Raw genomic sequence first — 27,876 nt, 5'->3', positions numbered from 1 at the left:
CATAGTGGGTGGGGCCTCAGAGGCTGGCGCGTTCTGCCGCGGAGCTGGGCCTGCGGATGAGGCGGGGCCTGCGAAGAGGAGACCCGTAGCCGAGATCTGAGAGGCTGGCGCGGGGCGGGGCCTGCGTGGGGTGGGGCGGGGCCGACAGCGGGGTGGGCGGGGTCTGAACGGGCCTGCGGTGGGGGTAACTTGCTGCGGGGCAGAGCCTACAGGCGTGATAGGTGGGGTCAGCGTGTGACGGGGCGGGGCCTACTGCGGGAATGGGCGTTTCTAGGGCGGGGCCTGCGGCGGGGCAAGCCACTACTCTAGGACCCTGTCCCCGCGCCTTGGTCTCCGCGGTGCGGCATTTCCCGGTGGCGGGTCGCTGTCTCGGGATCGGGCGCCTGAGCCAGCTTTCATAGTAGTGTGCGAGGAGCCCCGAGGGTGCCGCGCCCCGATCTGAGGTAACTCGATGTCTCGCGCACGCGGCTTCTCTGGTGGGAGCGGCCCGGTCAAGCACCGGGCTGCGGGGCCGCGGGACCGCGGGCGGGGCGCGCCGCCTGGTAACCGGCCTCCTCAGGCTGGCCCGAGCACCCGGAGCAGAGAGGTCAGCGCGCTCGGGCCTGCGCGTCCGCTGACCGCCTGACGCTCGGGTCGCGGGGCCGGCGGAGTCCGGATCGGCCCTGCACTGCATCCGCTCTACCCGGCGCTTCGATGATAGGTGAAAGAGCGGACCCCGGAGGTGCAGAAGAGAAAGTGCAGGGCAGAGGCGTGGACACCCGGCGTGCCCGCTGGGGCGGGGGTCTGCTGGCGCCTCGTTGGCTCGCAGTCTTTGCTGCTCCCTTGGCATGCTCGGGGCGGCGGGGTCATGAACCAGCTGCCACTTCGGAGGGGAAGCCCCGGAGCGTGGAGAGACCGGGTTTGGTATTGTGGGTGTGGGGGGTGTCGCCTGCTTACCCCCTCTACTCTTTCTTCTCTGTTGGCCTTTTCTCAGGCTCCTGTGCTGTTATCTGCTGCTGTGTATCAAAGTTTCTGTGGGTTAGGCCTTCCTAGTGTCCCTGCCCAGCTGACAGTCCCAGGAGAGTCTAACTGCAGGATGGCTCTCCCACAGGGCTGGTGGCTGGAGTCCCTGACTTGCCTCAGGGCCTTTCCTTAGGACAGCTGAGAGAGAAGGTGGGGGCTGGGGGGGTGGTAGGAAGGAGGTGGAAACCACTATACTTTTTATGACCTGGCTTTTGGAGCCTGTGCACTCTATTCCTTAGGGTTACTAAGTACAAGGGACTCCACCTTCTGAAGGGAGACTTAACAAACAAACAGTTTGTGAACACAGTTTAAAACCACTGTACCACTTACCATCCCATCCTGTGGGAAAACTCCTAGTTTCTGTAATTCTGGCTGAAGTTCTGGGCCTCATTCATTTGGGCCCTAAATTTCTGTAAATCTAATTAGTTAACCACACATTGGTAAGGAGCCCTCCATCCTCCCTTGAGTGGGAAAGGGTCAGTCCCAACAAAACCTCACTGGGCATGTGGGAAAATGGATTCTCCCAAGGACTGTCAAGGTACTCTTACTCTAGAGAAGGTGTAAGTGTCAGGTAGTCACATCTGACTTGTGCCCTGTTTCTAATCCACTTGTAATTCATCTGCTCCTGCAAGCTGCAGATTTCAAAGAAAATAGTTAATTAATGCTTTAGTGAATGGCTCTTCAGAGCTTATCTAGAACTGAACATTTTTTAAATTTTTTTTTAGTTATAGATGGACATATTATCTTTATTTGTTTTATTTATATATATATATAAAAGAATGAATGACACTGACCTGCAGAAGAGCCACAGGTGAAACACCTACCCTAAAACTCAGAAAGAGTTATTGAGGACCAACCCAGAAAACTCGAAACTCACTGGATGTGATGATTGCTCATCTGAAATGCCAGTTGCTCTTATCCCTCAGCTTATCTTTAGGAAGTTCTGTGTGCCATCCTTGGTTGCTTTTAAAGTCCTTCATGTGAAGGAAAAGAACTTGTTGAGGCTTTTGAATGCTGACTGCATGTGCTGTGAAATTCTGCCTTTGTCAGGGAATCATGACCTTAAAATTTGTTCTCAGTCGAAAAATGAATGTGGGCCTATTCTTTGCCTCGAAATTATTCTTGGTGAGGAGAGGAAATAAATAGCTGTTCACTGTAAACAACTGGACTCTGTAACTGTCTTTGTCTGACATCTGCTTGGTCAGCTGGAAGCTCCAGTGCTGCCTTCTTAATGTTTGTGGTGTCCCTCAGACACCTCTTATTGGATTGCTGTCAAAATACATGGGCCAGGGGCTTCAATTTTAGCTCAGTGGTAGAGTGCTAACCTAGCATGTATGAGGCATGGGGTTTGATTCTTAGCACCACATATAAATAAATAAATAAATAAAGGTCTAAAAAATTGCACCTATAAAATACGTGGACCAGAAGCTGGGCATGGTGGCACACGCCTGAAGGGTGTTAAGTTCAAGGCCAGCCTCAGCAATTTATCCAGACCCTGTCTCAAAACAACAAAAACTAAAATGGGCTGCGGATGGGCTGAGGTTGTTGCTCAATGGTAGAGCACTTACTTGCCTAGCATGTATGAGGCACTGGGTTCTATCCTCAGCACCAAGTAAAAATAAATAATGTTATCGTGTCCATTTACAACTAAAAGTTTTGTTTTTTTTTTTTTTTTTTTTTTTTTTTTTTTTTTTTTTAAAGGGCTGGGGATGTTGCACAATGGTGGAGCATTCCTGGGTTCAGTCCTCATCATTATAAAAAGTAAATAAATAAAAACGCATTCTAGGGGCTGGGGTTGTGGCTTAGTGGTAGGGCGCTTGCCTAGCAGGTGTGAGTTACTGGGTTTGATTCTCAGCACCACATACACATAAATAAAATAAAGATTCATCAACAACTAAAAAATATTTTAAAAATGCATTCTACTGTCATCTATAACTAATTAGAACAAATTTAAAAAGTGATTAATTAATAAAAAGCTACTACACCTTGCACCAAGCCTCTCTTCCCTGTTTATTTCAACATATTCTTCCCTCCTTCTCTCTTTTAAATTTGTAGGCACACACACCCCATTTTATTTATTGATTTTTTTTAAAAAAGTCTGCTTTGTAAAATTGTTATACCTTCCAGTGGGGTGCAGTCATGTAAGCTGCTCTTCTCTGAGTAGGAACATTCAGCCAACTGAGCTAGAAATTTGGGGCAGACAGCAGGGGCCCTAGATCCAGACCTACCATAGTGCCTCACAAAGTGGCTGAGGTTGGCTTTGAAGTTGCAGTCCTTCCTGCCTCCACCCCCTGAGCCCTGGGATTGCAGGTATGCATACTGTACCCAGTTTTCCAGGTTCCTTTATAAAGTCAGAGTTAAGACTTGAAGACATGCAGCTAAAATTAAATGAAGTCAGACTTTAAAGCATGAAATACATTTTTTAGGATGAACTGCTTAGTTCTGACTGATCTCTTGTTCATTTAAGGGAACATTGTTCATTGTTCCCTTAAAAGAAAATGGTAAAATACACAATTTAAAAATTGAGCCAGGGAGCTTGGGTTGTGCTCAGCAGTAGAGCGCTTGCCTAGTATGGGTGGTGACCTTGGTTTGATCCTCAGCACTGCATATAAATCAATAAAATAAAGGTATTATGTCCAACTGCAACTAAAAAATAAATATTAAAAAAATTAGCCAGGTGTGGTGGCGCATGTTTGTAATCCCAGCATCTGAGAAGGCTGAGATACAGGAGGATCACAAGTTAAAAGCCTACCTCAGCTACAGGGAGGCACTAAACAACTCAGTGAGACCCTGTCTCTAAATAAAATACAAAACAGGACTGGGGATGTGGCTCAGTGGTTGAGTGTCCCTGAGTTCAATCCCTAGTACCAAAAAACAAAACCTGAAAGTGGGGGATTCTTTTTGTGGTATGAGGAATTGAACCCAGGGTGCTCTACCACTGAGCTACATATGCAGCCCTTTTTATTTTTCTATTTTGAGACAAGAGTTTGTGCTATTCTGCCTCAACCTCAGGAGTGGCTAGGTAGGCATGCCCCACCCCTTGTACTCAGCATGCGGGCATTTATTATTAAAGCAACCTGAAATGATCTTTCTTCAAAAATGCAGTTTTTATTACATTTCTGCAGTTTAAAAAATTAGACTCCCCTCTTTTGGAAATATCTGTAGACTTTCCAGTTATTTGATCTAATAGTTTTCATTCTGTCCTTCCTGGATATTTCATGCTTTCCCTAATTAAAAAACAATTAAAATGAGACTTTTGTTTTTACTTTCTGTTCTCTCTGATTGGATAAACTAATATTCTTAAAGAACTTTTGGGGGGAAAATGAAGTACCTGTTTTCTTTCTTTTGTTGTTATTATTTGTTTCAGTGCTGGGGCTCAAACCAGGGGGTACCTTTTATTTCCTTTCTGTGTGTGTATGGTATTCCTGCCTCTTTGAAATGTCTGTGAGCTACAAACTCTTGTGCAATTTTATTGTTCTTGCTCATAATGAGAGTTGTATCAGCATAGGGACAGCCTGTTTGCTCCTGAGGATAGGTGTGGCAGCTCCAGTGGCTTTGGGCACAAGCACTAGCTGTGTCTGATTTCTTGGCAGCTCCACAGTGCCAGGGAGTGACGGGTGAAAACTCAAGGATTGTCCTACTTCAGGTTGCCCTTTGAGTCATTTATTCACCTTAAGCAATGTGTGTCATGTTACTGCACTTTCCCACACATTTCCTTTCTTTTTTTGTTTTGTTTTATATGTCAAGAAATGTACTTAATAGTTAGGATTTCAAAAGCTCAAAATTGATAGGAGGAAACTCCAGTCAATTATTCTCTGAAATTTATGTGAATTTCCAATTTCTGTGCTGAAAGAACGGTGACTGAAAGGACACAGAGCTATGAATCTTTTCCTTAGTATCTTCATCTGTTACATTTTAACCGCTTTTCTTTCTGGAAGGCAGTGTTTTTAATTCCCATACCATGGCTTATATAAATGCACAAGTGCAATTTTGTTTTCCTCTAAGAACGTCTGTTGAGTTGATGCTAACAAAAATTAACACTGCTTAGGACTTATTTCTCACCTCCAACACTGGATTTTGCTAGCACAGAGGTACATGTTTTTGTCCTTCCCTTGGAAATTTCAGAAGCCTTGTCTTTTAGGCTGGAGTGGTTCTTGAAGTCCCTGTGGCCCACAGGTCCTTGCTGTGCTAACAAATGAAGTAACAGACATACTCGAAATCAGGAATATTGTTTACCCTGTTTGTAGTTTGCAGATGCTTCCTGGTGATATTAGAAGTAAAATACCCTTGGGCTGGGATTGTGGCTTGGTAGAATGATCGCCTAGCACGTGCAGGGCCCTGGATTCAATCCTCAGCATCACATAAAAATAAATGAATGGAATAAAGGTTTTTTTTTTTTAAAGAAGTGAAATGTGGGCTGGGGATGTGGTTCAAGCGGTAGTGCGCTCGTCTGGCATGCGTGCGGCCCGGGTTCGATCCTCAGCACCAGGTACAAACAAAGATGTTGTGTCTGCTGAAAACTAAAAAATAAATATTAAAATTCTCTCTCTAAAAAAAAAAAAGGAAGTGAAATGTTTCTGCTGTGGTCACTGAAAATGCTTAGAGCATGTTTTTCTTACCCCCTTTCTATATGGAATTCAACAACAGCAGTTGCAATGTGAAACAAAAAGAAGAAAGTCAGAATTCAAACACCAACTCAGTTTAGGGCAAACCTTAGTTCTCTGTTGTTGCACTTCTTAGGGTCTGGTTAGCATGTGGAGCCCCCTGTGCATGCTGTGAGCCACTAGGCCTCACTTTTTGTCCTCTGCTGAGGTGAAGGCAGCCCTCATCCTGCACTGTTTGCCTTGCTCCCGAGACTTCTTCTGACTTCTAGTGGCAGCAAAGAGTGAATATCCACACTAAGGGGCCTGCAGGTTTCCACTTCCAACAGGGAGGAGAATTTCCCATTCTGTTCCCAAAGCCTCTAGGTCATCGTGCTCACCCCGCAGCAGCCTCACTGCCTGGTAGCAGAGGCTCTAGCACTTAACTGTTGGAGAAGCTTTCATGTGCACAGGATGAAGAGGCTGCAAGTAAAACCAGGCAGGCAGTGCAGTGGGCCTAGACTTCCTGCAGGTACACATTTCTCACATCTTCCTTTGAATTTCTTGTACTGTACCAGAAAGAGCCTTGAGAAAACCCAAGGAATCATCTGTGAAGTTAAAAAGTAGCCACTCTGGAAACCTACCCACATCAGAAACTCTAGGTTAACGTGATAATGGGGAGTTCACCTTTTTGTTGTCAGCTTGCTAAGAGCCAAATGGCTGGACTCCATGGTTATGAGTGTAAGTGCCAAAGTACAGCCTGGCCCAGGGACAGTCCATGAGGACTTTCTCTATCAGGCCTCCAGAAACCTTGTCTCATTTTCTAGGCATTTTCAGTGACCACAGCAGAAAAGCATGGATACCTTTCTGCTGTTGGTGAGCAAATCTTTGAACCTGTCTCTTGCTGTCCTTATTTTCAAACTAGGTGAAATGTGAGCCAGCTCGCTTTGACTGTGCTGCTCTTGAGACCTTTAATACTACACCTGTTTCCTGGTGACTGAGTAGAGTTCCCAGGAAGACTTAGCTCAGGATTTGGGGGTCTTGGGAAGAAACTTCCGATCAGCTCTTTAATTTTCCAGAGGCTTCCGCATCTGTGTCCAGCGCTCTCACAGCTCTTCTGAAGCAGGCATTGAAGCCATGGGGAGGATACTTAGCAGGAGAGCGCCTTCCCTTTGGCATTCACTTGGATACATGTGATCCAGCCTAAGGACCCTGCAGGACTCTGGTGTTTGCCTGATGCCATTGTGTATTTGGGCTATATGCTGTGAATATCTTTTTCTTCCCCTCTGTGGAAAGGGAAATGAATGCAGTGGGTAGTTTTCAGGAAGCCAGTAATTATGTTGAAAAAGAGAATTGCAGCATGCCAGGGTCTCGCTGTTCTTTACAGTGGGACTCCAAGTTACCACAAAACTCCACTGTTATCTGTGTTCTCTCAAACACAAATGATACAAAACAAAAAGTTTCTGCCTTTGGAATAAACTAGCTTTGTAGTGAGGTGGCTCTGAGGCATGCGTGGGGCTGCTTGTGGGGAAGCTGGTTCTTCTTGAACTTGAATGAACCTCTGATCCTGCCTCCCTTTGTAAAGTTTTTCCGTTTTGTTTGTTTGTTTGTTTGTTTTGGTATCAATGTTTAACCCAGGGGTGCTTAATGCATGAGCCATATCCTCAGCCTTTTTTTTTTTTTTTTTGCATTTTATTGTGAGACAAGGTCTCACTGAGTTGCTTAGCACCTCGCTAAGTTGCTGAGGATAGTTTTGAACTCAGGATCCTCCTGCCTTAGCCTCCAGATGCTGGGATTACAGGCGAGTACCACCACACCCAGCTTCCTTTCTTTTTTGATCTTATTTATTTATTTATTTATTTATTTAATTTAATATTTATTTATTTATTTATTTATTTATTTTAATTTTCGGCGGACACAACATCTTTGTTTTGCTTGTGGTGCTGAGGATCGAACCCTGGCCGCATGCATTCCAAGAGAGCGCGCTACCGCTTGAGCCACATCCCCAGCCCCGATTTTATTTCTTTTTAACTTTTTGTTTTGACTAATTATGAATTCAAAAGATTTTGCAAAAATAATATCAAGTTGTCCCTGCAGCTTCCCCATCCCTGAATAGAAACCTCACGTTTTGCAGCAGGAAGTTGACATTACGTAGGCCTTACCCTTTCAACTTTCACATGCACTCATTCGTTTGTGTGTCTGGCTTTTTCTGATTCTTCAGCACAGAGAGAGAGCTGTGTGACAGCACTGTGGTCCAGGGACAGAGCAAGCAGAAGCCATCTCACACCCTGCTCCCTCCTGCCTTCAGTTCTGAGCTCTCACTAGCTGTGTCTGGTGTCTGTCACTGTGCTCAGGGCAAGCTTCCCAGTGGTGCCTGTGTGGCTTGCTCTTAGACACTCAGCTCAGGGGGGAATTTCAAGGGAAATGAACCCCTGGGTATGATTTATTGTGTTAGCATAGGGAGGGGCAAGGCTGTCTTCTCTCCATCTGTGTAGGTGTGCTTGTAGGATTAATAGCATTATGTTGTTTAATTTGGGCCTAGGGTCCTACCAACACTTGGCTCCTCAGTTTTCTCTCATAAAGAACAGAAGACTTCAGAGAAGGATCACATTATCTTTCATCTATTTTTTATGAAGTATCTTTGTTTTGTTTTAGGGGCATGCTTGGGAATCAAAACCAGAGTCTTGCGCATGCTAAGCAAGTAATCTACCACTGAGCGACACACCCAGTCCTATAAAGCATCTTTACTTTTACTGGGACAAAAGTCTTGGAACTCTGTTAATGATTAGGAAGCAGGCAAGAAGCATGATGCTGCCTAAGTTCTCCTCACTACCTGAGCCACCTCTCGCTTCTGTCTGTTGGCACTGGTGTGCGGCTCCCTCCCATGGGAAGCCTGTCAAACCTCCAAAGACATTATGGGCAGAATTTAACCTCTCTTTTGTGAATCATTTATTATTGACCCCAATTTAAAAATAACTGTGTGGGGCTGGGGTTGTGGCTCAGTGGCAGAGTGCTTGCCTTGCACATGTGAGGCACTGGGTTCAATCCTCAGCACCATATAAAAATAAATGAACAAAATAAAGATATTGTGTCCATATATAACTAAGAAAAATTTTTAAAAAAAGGATTAAAAAATAGCTGTGTGAGGGATGCCAGCCTTTGCTAGGATGAGGACTGTGGCCTTCTGGCATGGCCTGCCATAGTGAGCAAGGCCTGACTGACTGTGGCCAGTCCAGCAGAACTGAGGAACCCAGCTGCAACAGCTATCTGAATCAATCAATCTATCTATCTATCTATCTCTATCTCTCTCTCTCTTTCTCTCGTGCTGGGATTGAACCTAGGGCCTTGCTTGTCCTAGGCATGTGCTCTGCCACTGAACTACACTTGTAGCCCCTGTCTGTACAATTTAATGATAGCCAGGGGAAGGGTTTTGTTTATTTCCCCAGGACTTTGGGTATTGTGCTAGTTGCTGTCTTTAGACTTTTCTAGACAACTGGTGAAAGAATATAGGGGATAAAAAGGAAAATTAGCAAACCCTAGGAGGCCCAGCCTGAGGATGCTGGGTTGTTCACAGAATTGCCAATCTGGTAGGTGCCTAGCCTGAGGAGTGCCCTGATGAGACCCTGCCGTGGCCATGGTCCTCCTGCATCCTCGGCCTCCTGTCTTCTCTTCATGCCTGTCATTTCCTGAGAGTGGCTCTCTGTTCCTTCCATCGGCCCTGCATACTCTTGGCATCCTTCCAACCAGTTCCTTTCCACCTAAATTAGCCATAGTCCTCTGGCAGCCAAGAACTTTGCCAAACTTAGAGTGGGAGCTGTGTCTGAGCTGCCCCAGTGAGGAGGTGGTAGGCCAGAGGTGAGGAGGTGGTAGGCCAGAGGTGAGCAGGCATTTTGCACCTGTGTCCACCCAGTGGGTCAGATGACGGAGGGGTGTGTGGCTCCAGAAACGTGGTCTGACACCTTGAATCTGTGCTCCTGGGTCATGATGCTCCTTTTGTGGTATAATGAGATAAAAGAAATACTCCTGAGAAACCAAGAATTCTATTGGTTTTGAGTCACAAGTGGTTAAGAAACCAGAAAAGAACTAATAAATAAGATAACAGTTGCCACATTCCTGGGAGCAAGGCCTGACTGACTGACTGTGGCCAGTCCAGCAGAACTGGGAAACCCAGCTGCAACAGCTATCTGAATCAATCAATCTCTCTCTCTCTTTCTCTTTCTCTCTTTCTCTCGTGCTGGGATTGGTAGGATTCAAAACAAAGGGCTGTAAACATACAGAATAGAACAATGTTTGCCAGCCTCTTGGGGACACTGGAGGGTCAGTAACTCCCATCACATGGCCAATGGTCATAATTATAGTAGATGAAAGTCTCCTGCAGTGGATTCATACCCAGGCTTTACAGACACCTGGAGTACATGCAGGTGGAAAAGGAATGAGATGCTCTTCCAAGGAAAGCTGGTCTGGAGTTGGTGAGGAGAGCAGCTTTCAGCTCAGAATGCCTGTGCTTTCCGACAGTGGGGTTGGGGCAACATGGTTGGGGTTTCAGCATCCTCTCTGCAGTAGTGAGAAAGCTCTCAGCTGAGGCAGCCTCCCTTTCAGGACCGTGGAGAGCAGCACTTCCCAGACTTGGTGCACCACTTGAGGTCTTTACTGGATGTGTGAGGCAACTGTTAGAATTATTTTTATTTAAAACTTTTCTTAAAGGGGCTGGGGATGTGGCTCAAGCGGTAGCGCGCTCGCCTGGCATGCGTGCGGCCCGGGTTCGATCCTCAGCACCACATACCAACAAAGATGTTGTGTCCGCCGAGAACTAAAAAAATAAATATTAAAAAAAAATTCAAAAAAAAAAAACTTTTCTTAAATCTTCTCAACTTTTTCTATGTAAATATATTTTCAAAGGAAATGTTGTAGTCAAGAGCTCAGTAGGAACCTGGCTGGAGCCCAGAGCCCTGGCCCCTTGGTACATGCCGGCTCTCATCCACTTCCCCCAGATTCCCATGGCTGCCCTGTAGTTCTTTCGCCCTTACACCCTTCCAGCTGCACACCCTTCCAGCTGCACACCCTTCCAGATGCTACTGCTACTCCAGAAAACCAGAATAATAGCTTACAACATCTGCAGTTCTGAAAACTAAAAACAAAGGAAAAAATATGAAAGCAGCAAGACAGAATTGATATTTCATTTTTGGGAAAAGACAATTTAAATGACAGAAGATTTTTCATCAAAACCATAAAGGCCAGAAAGATGCAGCATAATTTGTTCCCAGTTCTGAAAGAAACAGACCTACCAAACCCTGACAAATCTTCAGTGATAGGAAAGAAGGCATCCTCCATGAAGGAAAGACAAGTGTTTCGCCTGCACATAAGAATGGCTGAGGGAGGGCTGGGGTTGTGGCTCAGAGGTAGAGTGCTCGCCTAGCATGTGTGAGGCACTGGGTTTGATCCTCAGCACCACATAAATAAAAGATATTATATCCACCTATAACTAAAAAATAAATATTAAAAAAAAGAATGGCTGAGGGAGATTTTTGGAATGGAAAGGAATGACAGTCTTGGAATGTTAGGAAGAATAGCAGAAAAAGAAAAATATGGGCAAATTTCATAGACCTCTCTTCTTGTGAGCTTCCTAAGATTTGACAATTGAAGCAAAAGTTTCCACTGAGGTGGTTCTGTATATGTACTTTAGTCCTACTAAACAGGGGAGGAGAGTCCAGGGACTTCCAGCATTAAGGTGTCCCTACTTTACTCCAGCCAGCAAGTACTGACATCAGTAGGTTGTGATGAGTCAACCAGTATAAAGTACTAGCATAGCAACCACAAAACAAAACAAAACAAAAAACTGTAGAAACCCTATAGCTAGCTGGGTGCAGTGGCATACGCCTGTGTTCCCAGAGACATGGGAGGCTGAGGCAGGAGGATCCCAAGTTTAAGGCCAGCCTCTGCAATTTAGTGAGATCCTGTCTCAAAACAAATAAAAAGGGCTAGGGACATAGCTCAGTGGTAAAGTGCACCTGGGTTCAATCCCCAATGCCAAAACCAAACAAACAAACAAATAAACAGCAACAACAATAAAACCCAAATCCAACCTGATATGTATATCAAATGGGAATTCTAAAATTCAAATTACTGGGGCTGGGGATGTGGCTCAAGCGGTAGCGCGCTCGCCTGGCATGCGTGCGGCCCGGGTTCGATCCTCAGCACCACATACCAACAAGAATGTTGTGTCCGCCGAGAACTAGAAAATAAATATTGAAAATTCTCTCTCTCTCTCTCTCTCTCCCCTCTCTCTTAAAAAAAAAAAAAAAAAAAAAAAAAAATTCAAATTACCCACAGGAAGTCAAGGAAAAAAAAAAAAACAGGAACAACAAAATAGAAGGATCAGGGCTGGGGATATAGCTCAGTTGTTAGAGTGCTTGCCTCACGTGCACAAGGCTCTAGGTTCAATCCCCAGCACCACAAAAAAAAAAAAAAAAAAAAAAAAAAAAGAGCAAACAAAACAAGAAGGCAGTTTGAAGGCCTAACTGAGAATTCCATGAACAGTAAGTGGTCTGACTATACAAAGTAAAAGATTGGAAAAGTGAATTAAAAAAAAAAAAAAAACAAACTCTAATCTGTGTGCCTTCTAAAAGAAACTCATTTCAAATGTAATGATATAGATGGGTTGAAAATGAAAGGATGGAAAAAGACATTCCATGCAGGCATTAATCAAAGAGAAGAGAAGAGTGACGGTATTGCCAGCAGATCGGACAGAGCAGGAAAATCAGTAGGGACAGAGTAGGAAGCCACATAACGAAACAAGAGACAACCCACCAAGAACATGTAGCATCTTCATCACGAATTTCAACAAATGAGAGCACACAACTACTGTGTGATCCAGCAACTGCTGCAGGGAAATGGATCATTCAACCTGCTTGTGTCGTTCATAGCAACTTGGTTCATGTTGGCCCATGCTGGAAGCCACCAGTATCCCCACAGAACTGACTGAGCAGGTGGTGACCACTTACACAGCAGTACCCAGTGACAAAAGGACTGTGGAAAAGGCAGCCATGGGACAGTCCCAGAGCATGATGCTGGATAGAAATCCAGGATCCAGCATCAGTTCACAGGCTGCTTCCATTTACAGGCATTCTCTGAATCACAACACTTGAGAAATGGGGAGTGTGTGGTAGTCGCACCTTGGGGGTGGAGGCGCAGGTGGGTGTGACAGCGCAGGAAGCACGGGGGCGACTGGCCACACTGCACTGGTGCACATGCTCACAGTGCTACTTCTGAGCTTTGTGAGTCACCACGGTTGCCATGTGACTACCAGAGAAACGGTGAAGGGTACATTGGACTTCTCAGAACCATCTTCACAACCTTCTGTAAACCTGTACTAAATTCAAAATAAAGAGTTTAAAAGGAGGGCTGGAGCTGTGGCTCAGTGGTAGAGCACCTGCTTAGCATGTGTGAGGCCCTGGGTTCAATTCTCAGTACTGAATATGAATAAATGAATAAAATAAAGGTCTAAAAAATATTTTTAAAAAAAGTTTAAAAGGAAACCACAGTTGATCAAAACTGAAACTTTCACACCTGTGGGAAGGAAGGATATCTGCTGGGTACAGATGTTCATTTGTGTACTGTTTAGAATACTTGCACATCACCATGGGGAAGGAACTGTTGTATGTGAATGCCTGCAGGACTCCCTGGGAGATGCTGGAGGAACCTCCCCATGCAAAAATCTGTGTTCCTTGGTGAGTCTTAGTGACTCTAAGTCTCAAACAAAGCACTTGACCCTTGGGCAGCTCCAGTCTGGAAATAGGATAGGTCTTTAAACTTGAAAAGAGGAATCAACAGGACACTTGAGATGGGAAAGAGGCTCCTAATGTTTGCAGAAGACAAGGATGACGTGAATGAGGCCCTGGGTTCAAGCCCCAGCACCACATAAATAAAAAAGATGTGAAGGTAACGATGTGAGTCCCCTGCTGCACACTAAACCAGATGCCTTGTGACATCTACACTGCTCTGTCACTTTGCACAGAAGACTGGAAGCCCATGTGGATACAAGAAACAGCTCCAAAAAGTGGGCAGGCCAAGCACAGTGGTATGCACCTGTGGTCCCAGCTGCTCCAGAGACTGAGGCAGAAGGATCACAAGTTTAAGGCCAGTCTCCAAGAATTAGCAAGACCCTGTCTCAAAACAGAAAAGAAAAAAAGAATGGTATGTAGCTCATTGGTGGAGCCCTGGTGTAGCATGTGTGAGGCCCTGGGTTTGGTCCATAGTACCACATAAATAAATAAATTGCATTTATTAAAAAGCAGACTATAAGAAACATTTTCCACTTAGTATTACTATTAAAACAGGATTCTGATAAAATGAAATCTAAGTCAAAATGCACAAGTGGTGGCTGGAATTCTATCATACTTTCAGCCCAGTGCAACATAAATCTGCAGGTATCACGCACAAACAATTCAAAATTAAAGTTTAAAGTGGAAAAGTCACCATGTTATAACTACCTCATCACAATGTACTTCAACCAAGATCTGCAGATATGCACCTCTGAGAGGTAGGTGCTTTGATGCCAGAGTCCAGAGGTCCTGAAGGAGGAGTGGCATCAGCGAAAGAAGAGATTGGACGACGGGTTGCAAGTTACAAGCAGCCTCCAGAAAAACATTTGCTGCCCCTAGAGAGGGGCCTTTATTTTTATACCATTTTTGCAGGTGTTTTTTCAGGTAGTTAATGGATAGCCTCAAAGCCCAAAACTTCTTTGATTTACATAATTTTCAAGAGTTACAATCTTTTCTGACACATATTGATTACCTAAGATATCGAGTACATTGTTTAAAATATTTTTCTATAACCTTTGGCAATGATGATTAAGTTTTTACATGTTCACCTCAATCACTAGGTACTTGGCTACACAACTAGACTACATGTTTCTGCACCTATTATTAACTTCTGACTTTAAAGCATACCTATAATTATTTAATTAATTTTTAACTTTAAAGCATACCTATGATTATTGATAAGCTTTCTTACTTCTAAACTAAAGTGCCAGTAAAATGCACTTAAAATAGTGAAAGTCTATTACTTAAAAGCCTACTACTCTGAAGTACCTCTAAAATGTATTTATATTAATTTTACATTATTCTATTTTTAATTTCCAAGGTAATTTATTTTTTTCATATGAGCTATTTAACTGCTTTCTTTAAAAGTTTCCTTAATCCTTGGTCAAAGCACACCAATTCTTTCTTTGTAATCTTTTTTATTTTAATATTTATTTTTTAGTTGTAGTTGGACACAATACCTTTATTTTATTCATATATTTTTATGTGGTGCTGAGGACCGAACCCAGGGTCTCACACATGCAAGGTGAGCACTCTATCACTGAGCTACAACCCCAGCCCAGTAATCTTTAAGTAAAGGGCAGGCTTTGTACCTCAACAGGGTGCTTAGTGTAAATTGTTAAGCTTTTCTTAGGAACCTTGATTTGCAATCTTTTTCCCATGAATTTCTTGAAGAATAACACTATTGTTTATATCCTGAGAGAGACTGAAACACACCTTGGGGCATGTCTTAATTATATACTTAGTCTCATTCTGAGAATTTTCGTGCAATCTCAGGCAACATGTGCTTTTATTATTGAATGACATATGCCCTACCTATTATCCATATCAGGAGTATCATAAACAAAACATTTAACATTCCCTGTGGTTCCGGTTTCCAGATGGTGTGGCCCTACCACAGCATCCCCCACACTGTGACCCTGTCAGACAGCGGGTGCAGAATGCCTTCACCACTTTGAAAGTTAAAACTATTGGAGGAACTGCAAATAAGGAACATGTAAAAATGAACATAGCAATGCTGAAGCATCAGAGCATTTTTAAAAAGTGACTCAGAGCGACAAATCTGAGCTCTTGCTGTTAGCCACTGTGCATGGATGTGTGAAGCACTAGTTTTACAATTCTGAGAAGGAAAATGTCACACTGCCATGTATAATCATCTCTTTGTGTGCTCTGGGCCACACGTGATCTTCAGATCCTCTTTCAGAGTTTGATCTCAGCTGATTTTCTCAGAAAGCTGCTTGTCATACAGCTGCAAATTTTTTTTTTTTTTTTTTTTTTTTTTTAGTTTTAGGTGGACACAATACCTTTATTTATTTTTATGTAGTGTTGAGGATCGAACCCAGGACCTCACACATGCTAGGCAAGCACTCTACTGCTGAGCCACAACCCCAGCCTACATGGCTGCAACTTTTAATAAGAACCTGGGTATTGAGAGTCTTTCTTTCTTTTTTTTTTTTTTTAATATGGAACGCTTCACGAATTTGCGTGTCATCCTTGCGCAGGGGCCATGCTAATCTTCTCTGTATGGTTCCAATTTTAGTATATGTGCTGCCTAAGCGAGCACTTGAGAGTCTTTCAGACGTCCTTAACAACTGTGATGAAGCTTCTGGGCTAACTCCTTACTTTGTTCGCAAGGTGGAGTATGGTGGCCCATACTTCTGTAATCCCAACATCACAGGAGGCTGAGGCAAGAGGACTGCGAATTCAAGACCAGCCTCAGCAACTTACCAAGGCCCCCAGCAACTTAGCAAGACTCTATCTCAAAAAATTAAAAGGACTGTAGATGGAGCTGAGTGGTTAAGTGCCCCTGGATTCAATCCCTGGTACCAAAAACATTAAAAAGGCTGACATGGTGGCAAATACCTGTAATCCCAGCAGCTTGGGAGGCTAAAGTAGGAGGATCATGAGTTCAAAGCCAGCCTCAGCAATTTAGCAAGGCCCTAAGCAACTCAGTGAGACCCCTGTCTCTAAATAAATGTAAAAAAGGACTGAGGATGTGGCTCAATGGTAAAGGGCCCCTGAGTTCAATCCCTGGTACCAAAAAAAAAAAAAAAAAAAAAAGATAAAAAAGGCTGTGCCCAAGTGAAGTTTCCACATCTAGACCAGTACTGTGAATTTTTGAAATCTTCAGCAGGACCTTTATGGTCCACTGGACCATAGGGATCCTGCTGAAGATTTCTATGCTTATCAGAACAGAAGCAGTGACTTTGGAGACTCTCCCTGGTTTTTATTGTTGGGGTGGGGTTAGCATGCAGGGCCTCCAGCATGCTAAGCATACTCTACCTCTGAGCTACTCACCAGCCCTCACCTTTTTTTTTTATGGTGCTGGGGATTGAACTAATGGCCTTGTGCATGCAAGGCAAGCACTCTGCCAACTGAGCTATATCCCCAGCCCTCCTCAGTCATTTTTAATTTAAATTTTTTATCATCTAAAAATGTTAGGAGTGAATAAATGATCACTGAGAAAAATGTATATAGTCGTTTCTCTTTTAAATGATTATCAAGGAGTTGACTCACCAGTGGTCAGAAGGCCCCAGACCTGCATGCTAGTGGTCAACATGGGCATTGGACTCTTGGTCAGCCTACAAAGTCCTCCTGCCATTGACCGTACAATCGTCTACTTTCCAAGAGTCAGCTGTGGTTACCTTGGTCTTGCCTGTTAACTGTAATAGGATGTAGCATAATTCTTCTATAAACTGATGGCAGAGTGCAAATGGATTAGTAGTTTTATAAAAACTACTTGAATTCTTTAGGAAGACTTGTAAAGGTCTAGGTCAGCAAACACTGTAATCTAATTCGAGGCCAGGCAAAGTGGCGCATGCTGGTAATTCCAGCAGCTGGGGAGGCTGAGACTGGAGGATCATGAGTTTAAGGCCAGCCTCAGCAACAGCGAGGTGCTAAGCAACTCAGTGAGACCTGTCTAATAAAATACAAAAATTGAGCTGGGGGTGTGGCTCAGTGGTGAGTGTCCCTAAGTTCAATACCTGGTACCCCCCCCCAATCTAATTCGATATAAATAAGACAACTAGGGGCTGGGGATGTGGCTCAAGCGGTAGCGCGCTTGCCTGGCATGCGTGCGGCCCGGGTTCGATCCTCAGCACCACATACAAACAAAGATGTTGTATCCGCCAAATACTAAAAAATAAATATTAAAATTCTCTCTCAAAAAAAAAAAAAAAGAGAATAGAATGGAATTTTATTGTATCTATAAGAATAGTAAAAATAAAACTCAACAAAATGTTGATGCAACAAAAGGAGAGTACTTGGAGTCTTGAAGATTTAAAAAAAAAAAATAAGACAACTATAAAAGACTGAAAAAGTTTCTTATAAATCCAAGAGGATTCTACACTTGGGTCCCCAAGTTCTCCCTCTACTTTAAGTTGCAGAGTTGTGGAGGAGGAGCCCAGAGCTCTGGTCTGTGGGCCACACTCAGAGGACTTCCTCCTACATCAGAGGATCAGTGAATACGTGCACATTTGTATGATTCAACTGACAGCAAAGTACGTTATCTTATTTAAGACAAGTTATCTGCACTATTTAAGACAAGTTATTTGTTCCCGTCACTTACTCTGCCTTGCTCACTAGTTGCACAAGGGCACTGGCCAACAGGCTCTCACAAGGGGCCAGTTACCCTACTTCCCCTCTGTGCTGCTTGTGAGTAGAGGGTTTGGACCTGCTCCAAGTCACGGCAGGGTTGGGCGCGGCAGTATTCTTTCACAGGTTCTCTAAATCAAAGCCTGGTAGCTGAGAAAGTGTCAGCCCCACCCCCACCACCTTCACCCCCGTTCCTGCCTGTGCTATCCCATTTGGTCTGATTTCATATGGTCAATCATGCAGTCGGTTTAAGAGTTTATCTTTCCTCTCATTCCTGGAGATCGCCTTTGTAACTGAGCTGTGCTGGTCACATGTCTGCTCAGACTTGCCAGTGCACGGGCTTTCTGGGAGGGGCAGTTGGAAACCTGTGGCCTGTTTCTGCCCTTGAGAGTCACCTTTTACACCTTTCAGAATGTGTATCATATGTCTTTAACATTGATATTTTAAAATTAAACATCCTGCTACCTTCGTAATCATATTTTGTGCACTATCGTGTGGTCTTAATTTTAGGTATCCAAATAGCTTGGGGATTAGAGAAACGGTTAGGGAAAAGAGCAGTTTGCTTTATGAGCTTGAGTCTGCGCTTGCGTTAACTAAAGTGGCTGAGAGTTCCAAAGCAGGAAACTCAGGACACAGTCTCAGATGGGCGCCCTCCCTCTGCTGCTCTTCTCCAGGCTTGCAGTGGAGGGAGAGGTCCTCTTCAGGGGCAGGAGAAATTTGGTCTTCCTCTGATGCTCAGGTGGGGTGCACAGATCAGAGCAGATGCTCAGCCAGTACTTCTCTGCTTGGCTGCACCTGGGAATCACCAGGAGAGCATCAGCAGCACTCCTGCCTTGGATCCCCATCCAGAAGAGCTGATTATTTGGTCTGGGATGCTGCAGTAGGATTACAGCAGCTGAGGCTGGGGACCACAGTTGTGGCAGGACCTAAGGGAGATGCACTGTCCATGGCTTCACAATTCCTAGATCTACATGGGCTTATGAAGACATAGGTCTGCTGCCCAGGCCTAGTGACCAGCTGAGCTGGTAGCTGGTCAGGTGCTGCTATTCAACACAGATTCCAGTGGCCCCAGGCCCAGATAGGCCTGGGAAGTGTGTACTGGGGAGTGGACGGGACTTTTTTTAGACTCCCAGGACCTTTTGAGCAGCACTCCTCATTCTTTTTTTTTTTTTTTAAGTATTCATATTGTATGATTAACTATTGTTTGAAAGTAAGAGTGTCAGGGTTGCCAGAGCTAACAATATTAATAAATCTTAATAAAGAATTAAATTTTAATAAACTCTTAATTTTGAAACAGTTTTGGATTTACAGAATTATATGGATAGTTCATATTTATCCCAATTTCTCCTATTATTAACATCTTACATTAGTATGGCATATTTGTCACAATTATTAAAATGATAGTGATACAATATTATTTGTAAAAATCCTTACTTAGATGTCTTCAGTCTTTCCTTAATGTCCTCTTCCTGTCCCAGGATCCTACTCAGGATACCACACTGCCCTTGGTGGTCCTGTTTCCTTAAGTTCTTCTTGACACTCAGGTGCAATTTTCATCTCAAGGAACAATTTTTTATAGTAGAGGTACATCACATGCAAAATTTGGAAATAGTTACTTTAAAATAATTACTCCTTGTTTATCTGAAATTTAAATTTTTGGTAATATTTTTAGTGATGCATTATAATTATCCATAATAATGGAATTCATTGTTACACATTCATACATGCAGATAATATAATGATATAATTTGGTCCATTTCATTCCCCCGTACCTCCTATTTCCCTCCACATCTTCCTCCCTCTGATCCCCTTTCTCTACTCTACTGGTCTTCCTTCTATTTTTATGAGATCCTGCTTTTTTCCTTGTTTCTCTCTAGCTTCCACACATGGAGAAAATATATGAACCTTGACTTTCTGAATTTGGGTTATGAAATTTAAACTCAACTGAGCATTCTCTATTTTATCTGGCAACCTGTGTAGTTTGACTATAGCCTGACTTTATTTTCTTTTTTTTTTTAATTTTTAAAATTTATTTATTTATTTATTTATTTTTAGTTTTCGGCGGACACAACATCTTTGTTGGTATGTGGTGCTGAGGATCAAACCCGGGCTGCACGCATGCCAGGCGAGCACACTACCGCTTGAGCCACATCCCCAGCCCCACGGTGTCTCTTTTAATTTAACCCCTCTGGTGTCATACTTTTGAAGGGCAGTTGACCACATTTAAAACATGTAAAGGTTACAGAGCCTTCAAACTAACAGTTTCACTGTAAAAAATTATTCTGTTAAAGGTTCCCAAACTTTCTAGGTTCATGGTAGCTCTAGTATCTAGTTTTATCTAGTTTTTCACAGCACCCTTAGACCAAAAGAAATACAAAACAATGTTTTAAGTTGTTAGGTCCAAATAATAAGTATTTATGCCCTAAGTTGGTAGCTGTTTGAAAAAATTCACATACACTGGAAGAAAAATAATTTGTATTTAATTGTTAAATAAATTTCTTAACTAACAAAATGCATGTACCTGTTAGCCATCACACAGCTTCTGAAACCTTCCAATCGGGTTGGACATAATCACATTTATTTCCAGATCATTACTGATTTTTGTACGAGGCTCACTCTTTACACCAGTAAAAATCCGACTGTACAAAGATGTGACATCACTGATCTAATGTTGAATATGTGAACTTCCTGGAGCTGATGGTTCACAGCGCACCCCAACAGAGGTCAAGTGTTCCTGCATTTCCCTCAAAAGGATGCAGCTTCTCTGTGAGTTCTCTGTGGCATTGTGGGGGCACCTTGGCACAGGTTTCAGAGGTCTTAATCCATAGAATGCTGGCTCCATTCCTCAGGGCTCAAGGTGAGCCAGGATATCATGGTGGAAGAGTGTGGCAGAGGGAAACAACTCATATGATGATCAGGAAGCAGAGAGAGAGAGCAGCACCCCTCATTCTTGCATAGTGCTTGAGGCTTAAGGGTGCTTGCAGTGCCCGGAAGGTGCTCTGGCTTCTGGTAATGAGGGCAGCCACAGCTTAGAGAACTAAGGTTTCCTTCCCAAAGGGTTAGACCTTAAGACCCTTAAAGACAGAAATCTGGAATTTTAGCATTGCTAAAAGAACTTCTGAAACATTTCAAGTGTCCCTTCTGGGAACCTGGGGCGTAGAGCTAGGTTTACAGAGCAGAGGTCTCTCCTGGCACTGGTGCCTCGACCCCTGGTCCTGCTGTCAAGCCACTGCAGTCCAGGCCCCTGCCCCCCACCCCACCCCAGCTGCGTCTTCTACAAAGCTCCTGCCACACCTTCCCATGCTTAATGAGTGTCCCTCATGACTCATTATTTGATTTCCCTTGCGTCCAACTCATTACCTGTGTAGCCACACATTTCCTGATCTCCAAGATATTAAAACTCAACTCATGCTTCAGCACTGAGGAGAGGGCACACAGGTTTGTGTTTTCAGTTGTGCTCAGACACACATGACATAAGATTTTCCATCAGTGACATTTGGTGCATCTGTGGTATTTTGTAACCATCGCCACTCTTCTGTCATCCAGAAGGGAATCCCATTCCTGAGTGGTTCTTCCCCACGTCTCTGACCTACTTAATGTCCTGTAGATGTGCCTATCCTGTGTGTTTCACACACAAAGAGTCAGACAAACGTGGACACGGGTGTCTGAGTTGTACCAGGGGGTGCAGCCTTGGAGGCTCACTCCCCTCAGCCTCACCTTAGAGGCGGCCCTATAAGGACGGACCAATTTGTTTCTCCACTTATTTGTTGATGAACATTGAGGTGTTTCTCCCTTTTGGCTATGGTGAATAATGAAGCAGTGAACATTTATTTATAAGTGTTTTAGTCTTTGCCTTAAATTATTGTTGGTATATAGAAGTTGAATTGCTGGATAGCATGTAACTCTGCTTAACTTTATTTTTATTTTATTTTATTTAATTTATTTATTTTTTGTACCTGGGCACTTAACTAACCACTGAGCAGCCCTTTTATTTATTTATTTATTTTTCATCTTGAGACAGGGTCTCACTAAGTTGCTGGCTGCCCTCCAATTTGTGATCCTTCTGCCTCAGTCTCCTGAACACAGTGATTACAGGCATGACCACCATGCCCGGCTCTTCTTAGCTTTTTTTTTTTTTTTTTTTTTTTACTGTAGTTGGACACAATACCTTTATTTTATTTATTTATTTTTATGTGGTGCTGAGGATCGAACCCAGGGCCTTGCACATGCTAGGCGAGTGCTCTACCACTGAGTCACAACCCCAGCCCCTCTTCTTAGCTTTTGAGGAACCGCCAGCCTGTTTCCCCACATGGCTATACCATTTTCCCACCAGCAGTGTTTGAGCTCCACTTCTCACATCCTCACTCATATATTTTTTTTATTTTTTAAATAAAAACCATTTTAGTGGGTATGTGCACAGGATTTTCAATGAATTATTTTTATTAAATAAAGAAAAACAAAGTCAAAAAGCGAAAAATTCAAAACAGAAAATAGCAGTCTCTTGTCTGGTCCATCCAGACCCATCCCTTAGTAGCAGTCTTCTGGGGGCCCTCTGTCTGCTGCCCTTCCAGCTTGAACTGCTGGCTTCCTATTTGGGTAGATGAAGGCTTTAACTCACCTGATCCTGTGATCCCTGCCATCCTCTCCAGTAATTTGTATTAGTTAGGGCACCAGCTTGGCTGTTTGAAAAGGACCAGGATTACAGATCTCTTGCTGCAGCAGGCATAAGCCTGTTTCTGTTTCACATCCTATAGCACAAACAACTCAGGGCTGCAGAGGTGGTTTTCAGATTTCACAGTGCCCCACTCTTTCTGGACTTCAGCTTTTCCATCTTCAAGTATGTTTTCCATTTGGGTTTCTGAGGTGGCCACTCCAGGTATCCCTACCACACCCACCATCAACCAGCAGCAGGAGGGGACTGAGCCATCAGAGACCTTCCACCTCCCTCCGCAGCTGGGACTCAGAGGCTATCACTCCGAGTCTGGCTTTCCCTGCTCCTGTCCATTTTCATTCTGTGCCTCACTTCTGCTGATACACACTTTGTCTTACTGCTGTAACAAGGAGCTAGTGTTTGAGTGCTTTCTATTGTTATTAGTGCATTACATGCACAATGATTTAATCCCTAAAATAGTCTTCTAGTCTCCTAAGTAGATATTATGTCCCTTTTACAGATAAGGGCACTGAATCGTAGACCAATCCAATCATGGTCCCAGGTCACACGATGGGGCAAGGCTGAGATGCCACAGCCCATCTTCATTTGAGATTCCTTGAATTTGGAGTCTGTGTGCCCAAGGGTGTCCACGTGTGAGAACGTTGTTCCAGCAGCCTCTCCCATCTGTGCCCATGGAAGGGCAGGAGCTTGGCCAAGCCCTGGAGCAGCAGGCAGGAAGCCCCAGTGTGAGAGTGCCCTTCCTGCCTGCTGTGCACACCCCTGTGCCTTCCAGATTGACTGGAGGCCTGCTGGGTGGAATCTGTTCAGGCCGACACCCTGAGAGCTCAGGAAGCTGTATTTCTGGGGCTGAGGTTGACAGTGGCAGCTGCAGCAGACTGCTGGAAGACTGGACGCTGCGCATGTGCGGGGAGCTGCAGCTGCTGGCTGCTGGCCTTAACTGCTCCTGTTTTACTGATACAGTGACCAGGAGCTAAGCTTTGGGATGTGACAGAATGATAGACAACAAGGATTTAGAAGCCGAAATCCACCCCTTGAAGAATGAAGACAGAAAATCACAGGAAAATCTGGGGAACAGGTTGAAGAATGAAGATAACTTGAAAAGCACACCTCCACAGACCCGGCTGTCCCGCTGCCGCACTGTGGCGTTCTTCCTGTCGTTGTTTACCTGCCTTTTCGTGGTGTTTGTTGTCTCATTTATCATCCCATGTCCAGACCGACCAGAGTCCCAGCGAATGTGGAGGATTGATTACAACGCAGCAGGTGAGGGGGCAGGACTGTGGTCTTTGACAGTGAGTCAACCAAGTGTCTGCCAGTTCTGTGCCCCACTTGAAAAGCACACCTCCACAGGGGTTTTAGGGTGCTCCAGAGCAGCCTCAGTGAAACCAGAAGCACTTCTTCGGTTGGGTGGACAGGCACACACAGCTCGCAGCTACTTTTCTTCTATTTTCCTTTATTCTTTTCTGGTACTAGGGATTGAGCCAGGGGTGCTTAACCAACATGAGGATGTGAGCCAATGACCTCACATCCTCAGACCTTTTTATTTTTCATTTTGAGACAGGGCATTACTAAGTTGCCCAGGCAGACCTTGAACTTGGAATCCTCCCACTCAGCTTTCCTAGTCCCTGGGATGACAGGCATGTCATGTGGCCACTGCAACTGGCTTGGTTACTTTCTTTTTCATATTTTTTTTCTATAAAACATACAACTGGCAGAAAGACTCAGGTGTCATGAAACATGGGAGATATGCAGCGGGTGGTGTCATCCAGGCTTGTTCTGCTCTAGCCAGAGTGAAGTGTGCCTGTTGAATTGGTTTCCTCCTCTCGGGACAGCATGCACAGTTGTCCTGGCAGTGGGTGGAAGAGGCAGTGACCTCAGTGCTGCTTTGCATACTTGACTTCTTTTGGGGAATAAAGAGAATTTCTCATTGAAGCCTCACTTACTGTCACTTGCCCAGGTTCCAGGACCACTGCCCCCCCACCCCCCACCCCCGCCTCGTCCCCTTCTCCTGGTCCTAGGAAGGAAGGAAGGAGGATAGGTTGGTTCTTGTGCCTGCTAGGCTTTTTGTTTCTGTAAAGTCACTTTTTCCAGGTGTTTCATATGCCTCAAGTGTGACAGCTATCACTTCACATGACATGCTAGGGACTGAATCCAGGGTGCTCTACCACTGAGCTGTACCCCAGCCCTTTTTATTTTTATTTTGAGATAGGGTCTTGGTAAGTTATCAAGGCTGGCCTCCAACTTGTGATCAGCCTCCCGAGTCCCTAGGATGGAGGGTGTGGCTGTGTGCTGGCCTTCTCTGTCTCTGAGGTGGTTATGTGGTACTCCCTTCATACTATCCATATGGTATATTACAGTAATGGATTGGGGGGTGTTAAACAAAACTCAAATTGCTGAGGTAGAAGCCATTAGATGCTGGGTGTGTCTCAAAAACAAAACACAGGACTGAGGATGAAGTTGTTGTTGAGCACCCCTGGCCTCCACCCTTTGTATCACAAAACACAAAAAAACTAGCACCACAGGTCGCCTGAGCACACTTCCAGCCCATGTTCCCAGAGGCTGATTGGCCTTCCTCCTGGCGGCAGCACCCTGGGCTCCCACCATGGAGCCCCCAGTGTGGCAGCAGTCCTCCTGCCTTTCCTTCATGCCAGCCACGCCAGTGGGTCTGAAGCAGCCTCTTTATGGTCTTGCCTTGCAGTTCCCTGATGACTAGTGATGTGGCCTGTCTCTTCATGTGCTGAGGGGCCACGTGTGTATCTTCTTAGGGTCCTTTGCCCATTTTTCACTGCGTTGTTTGTTCTGTTATTGGGCCATGGGAGTCTTTATAATCTGGACACTTGTGCCGTATGCATATGACTTGCAAATATTTTCTCCTGTCCCGTGGGTCATCTTTTTAATCTATTGATAGTGACCTTAGATGCACAAAAGCTTTGAACTTCGAAGAAGTCTCATCAACTTTTTGTTCTGTTGCCTGTGCTTTGGGCGTCATGTCTAAAAAATCATTCCTAAATCCAATGCCATGTAGACTTCCCTGTGTAAAGCACTTTATAGTTTTAGCTCTGTTTTGGACTGATTCGTTTTGAGCTTTTGTGTAAGCTAAGGGCCCATTGTCATTCTTCTGCTGTTTGATTTTAAGACAGAGTATATCATTTGAGTCCTTGAATAAAAGGAAGCAGTAGGCCTGTATGTGGACGGAGTGCGGCTGTCTGGATCCTAAGCTGGTCCAGGAGGATCCCTCTCAAACCCAAGCATTTAAAGCACCTGTTTGTATTGCCTGAGCATCCTGCCTATGTCAACACCTGCTAGGATCTGCCTGGCCTGTCACATTCCTGAAGAATTGCTGCTTTTTTCAGTGTGGGGGAAAACCTGCTCACAGTGGCAGGCAGAGCAGAGCAATGGGTCATGTTAGACTTGACCTTTCTGCAGACAGGCATGGCCTGTGGAACATGGTCCGTGGCTTCTTTTTCAGTTACCTATGACTTTCTGGCCATGGAAGACATAAACAGGGACAGGATCCAAGATGTTGTCTTTCTTTATAAAAATACCAACAACACTGACAATTCCAACCAATCCTGCGCTGACGAAGGTATTTTGGTTTTATCTGAGAAGGAGGGGCTTCCTACAGGGAGAGGGGTCTTTGTTCTGGGTCACATTCTCACTTTTGTGGTGTTTGGGGAGGCAAGTGGTGGGATTCTGGAAACCATCCCATCCCTCTTCCTTCCTTCCAGGAGTGGGAAGAGGAAAGGAGGCAGGCTCAGCCCTGTCACCCACTTGGGGCTGTGAGTCTGAGCTTAGGGACCAGAGACAAAGGAAGCAGGGCCAGGCCCAGGCCCAGGGCTGCAGGCAGGGTGTGAAGAGGGCTAGCTGCACCAGCTGACTGGAGGCTGTGGTCTCTCCCCTCAGGCTTTTCCTCTCCTTGTGCCTTTGTGGCTGCTGTGTCAGGGGCCAATGGCAGCGTGCTCTGGGAGAGGCCTGTGGCCCAAGACGTGGCCCTGGTGGACTGTGCTGTGCCCCGGCTGTCAGATGGCAAGTCGTCTGCCTGTGTCCTTGTGGGAAGACCCAGTTCTCTCACTGCAGTGGACCTGCTCACAGGTGGGCCCTAGGTGGAGGGCTGGGAGAAGAAAGGCATGGTGAGGACAGGCCCTGGCCCCCGACCAAGGATCTGGCTCCGAGGCACTCTCTCCTGGCAGAAGCTTACACCTGTGGGTGCCACTTGGCCCAGATCAGGCCCTGTCCCCAGCTGGGAAGGGTCACATTGGCCCTGGGTGTTCTGGAGCAGCCCTTGCCCAGTGCCCAGGAGTAGGAGGTCCCGGGTGGAGTCCAGGAAGAGAAGTCAGTGGCCACCAGCTTTGCTCACGTGGGCGTGCCACATCTTCAGCACAGCATCTGTTCCTCTTGACGGGACGTCAGGCCCATTCACACATGTTCCCATTTCTGAATGTGTGGGCCACAGGCCCTGAGCGTGGATGACTTCCCCAGGGCCATTGCAAGGTTGCTGGGAAGGTGTCTGCAGTGTACACCTGTACAGTGATGATGTGCTTGGTTTTAGGGGAGACCCTGTGGAGCCAACCCAGCAGCTTTGATGGGAATGCCTCTGTCCTGAGCCCTCTGCTCCAAGTGCCTGATGTCGATGGTGATGGGGCTCCAGACCTGCTGATTCTTACCCGGGAGGCCACACAGGTGCCGGCCCACACTGCTCTCTTCCTGAATCCCCAGTCCCAGCCCCATGCTGCCTCCTCTCAGCCTCCTTGTCCACTTTCACTTCCCAGAGAGGATCAGGTCTGACCCCAGACTCTCTTGCAGGTCCAGGTCTACCTCTCTTCCACTGTCCTTTGTCACTGCAGGTCAGTGGGTACATCTATTCAGGCAGCACTGGGCGCCAGATTGGCCACAGAGGCAGCCTCGGTATGGACGGAGACAGCGGCCTGCTCCTCCATGTCACCCGGACGGGCGCACACTACATCCTCCTGCCCTGTGGTATGCCAGCCCCTGTGTTCCCACGGGGCGCTTCCTACTCACAGGAGTGCTGGTCTTCAACAGATGAGCTCAGCGCCCTGGAGAAAGCAGCATGTAGGGAAGCTGGCTTCTGCCCCCAGGGCATCTGCTGCCCTCTGTCACAGAGGTGCTGGTTAATCCCAAAGTTCAGGGGACCCAAGCACCTGGACCATGGGTGGCAGCATGCTGGGTGTGGGGCTGCAGGGTGACCCTGGTA

The 27,876-nt window shown here is 45.3% G+C and overlaps 1 protein-coding gene and 1 non-coding gene across 5 annotated transcripts in view; one reads left to right on the top strand and one right to left on the bottom strand.

Moving 5' to 3' along the window:
- The first annotated feature begins 291 nt into the window (after positions 1-291).
- Fam234a (family with sequence similarity 234 member A) overlaps positions 292-27,876 on the top strand; it is a 30,664-nt gene continuing 3,079 nt past the window's right edge. For 2 of the 4 annotated variants that reach the window (XM_026385555.2, XM_026385557.2), the window contains exons 1-6: positions 292-443; positions 23,628-23,927; positions 26,134-26,250; positions 26,568-26,756; positions 27,214-27,344; positions 27,509-27,641. In XM_026385555.2, the coding sequence (XP_026241340.1) occupies positions 23,660-23,927; positions 26,134-26,250; positions 26,568-26,756; positions 27,214-27,344; positions 27,509-27,641 (838 nt within the window). In that variant the 5' untranslated portion in view covers positions 292-443; positions 23,628-23,659. Of the gene's footprint in view, positions 444-20,582; positions 20,762-23,627; positions 23,928-26,133; positions 26,251-26,567; positions 26,757-27,213; positions 27,345-27,508; positions 27,642-27,876 lie in introns of all 4 variants that reach the window. The other 2 variants (XM_026385556.2, XM_026385558.2) reach the window with 2 other exon arrangements.
- LOC113180582 (U6 spliceosomal RNA) lies at positions 15,859-15,965 on the bottom strand. Its single transcript, XR_003300487.1, has one exon. It is a non-coding gene; the product is annotated as a U6 spliceosomal RNA (small nuclear RNA).

The sequence above is a fragment of the Urocitellus parryii genome, chromosome 9 (genome assembly GCF_045843805.1).
Source record: "Urocitellus parryii isolate mUroPar1 chromosome 9, mUroPar1.hap1, whole genome shotgun sequence".
Lineage (NCBI taxonomy): Eukaryota > Metazoa > Chordata > Mammalia > Rodentia > Sciuridae > Urocitellus > Urocitellus parryii.
Note: the sequence above shows the minus strand (reverse complement) of the source record. Positions and strands in the feature narration are given on the sequence as shown.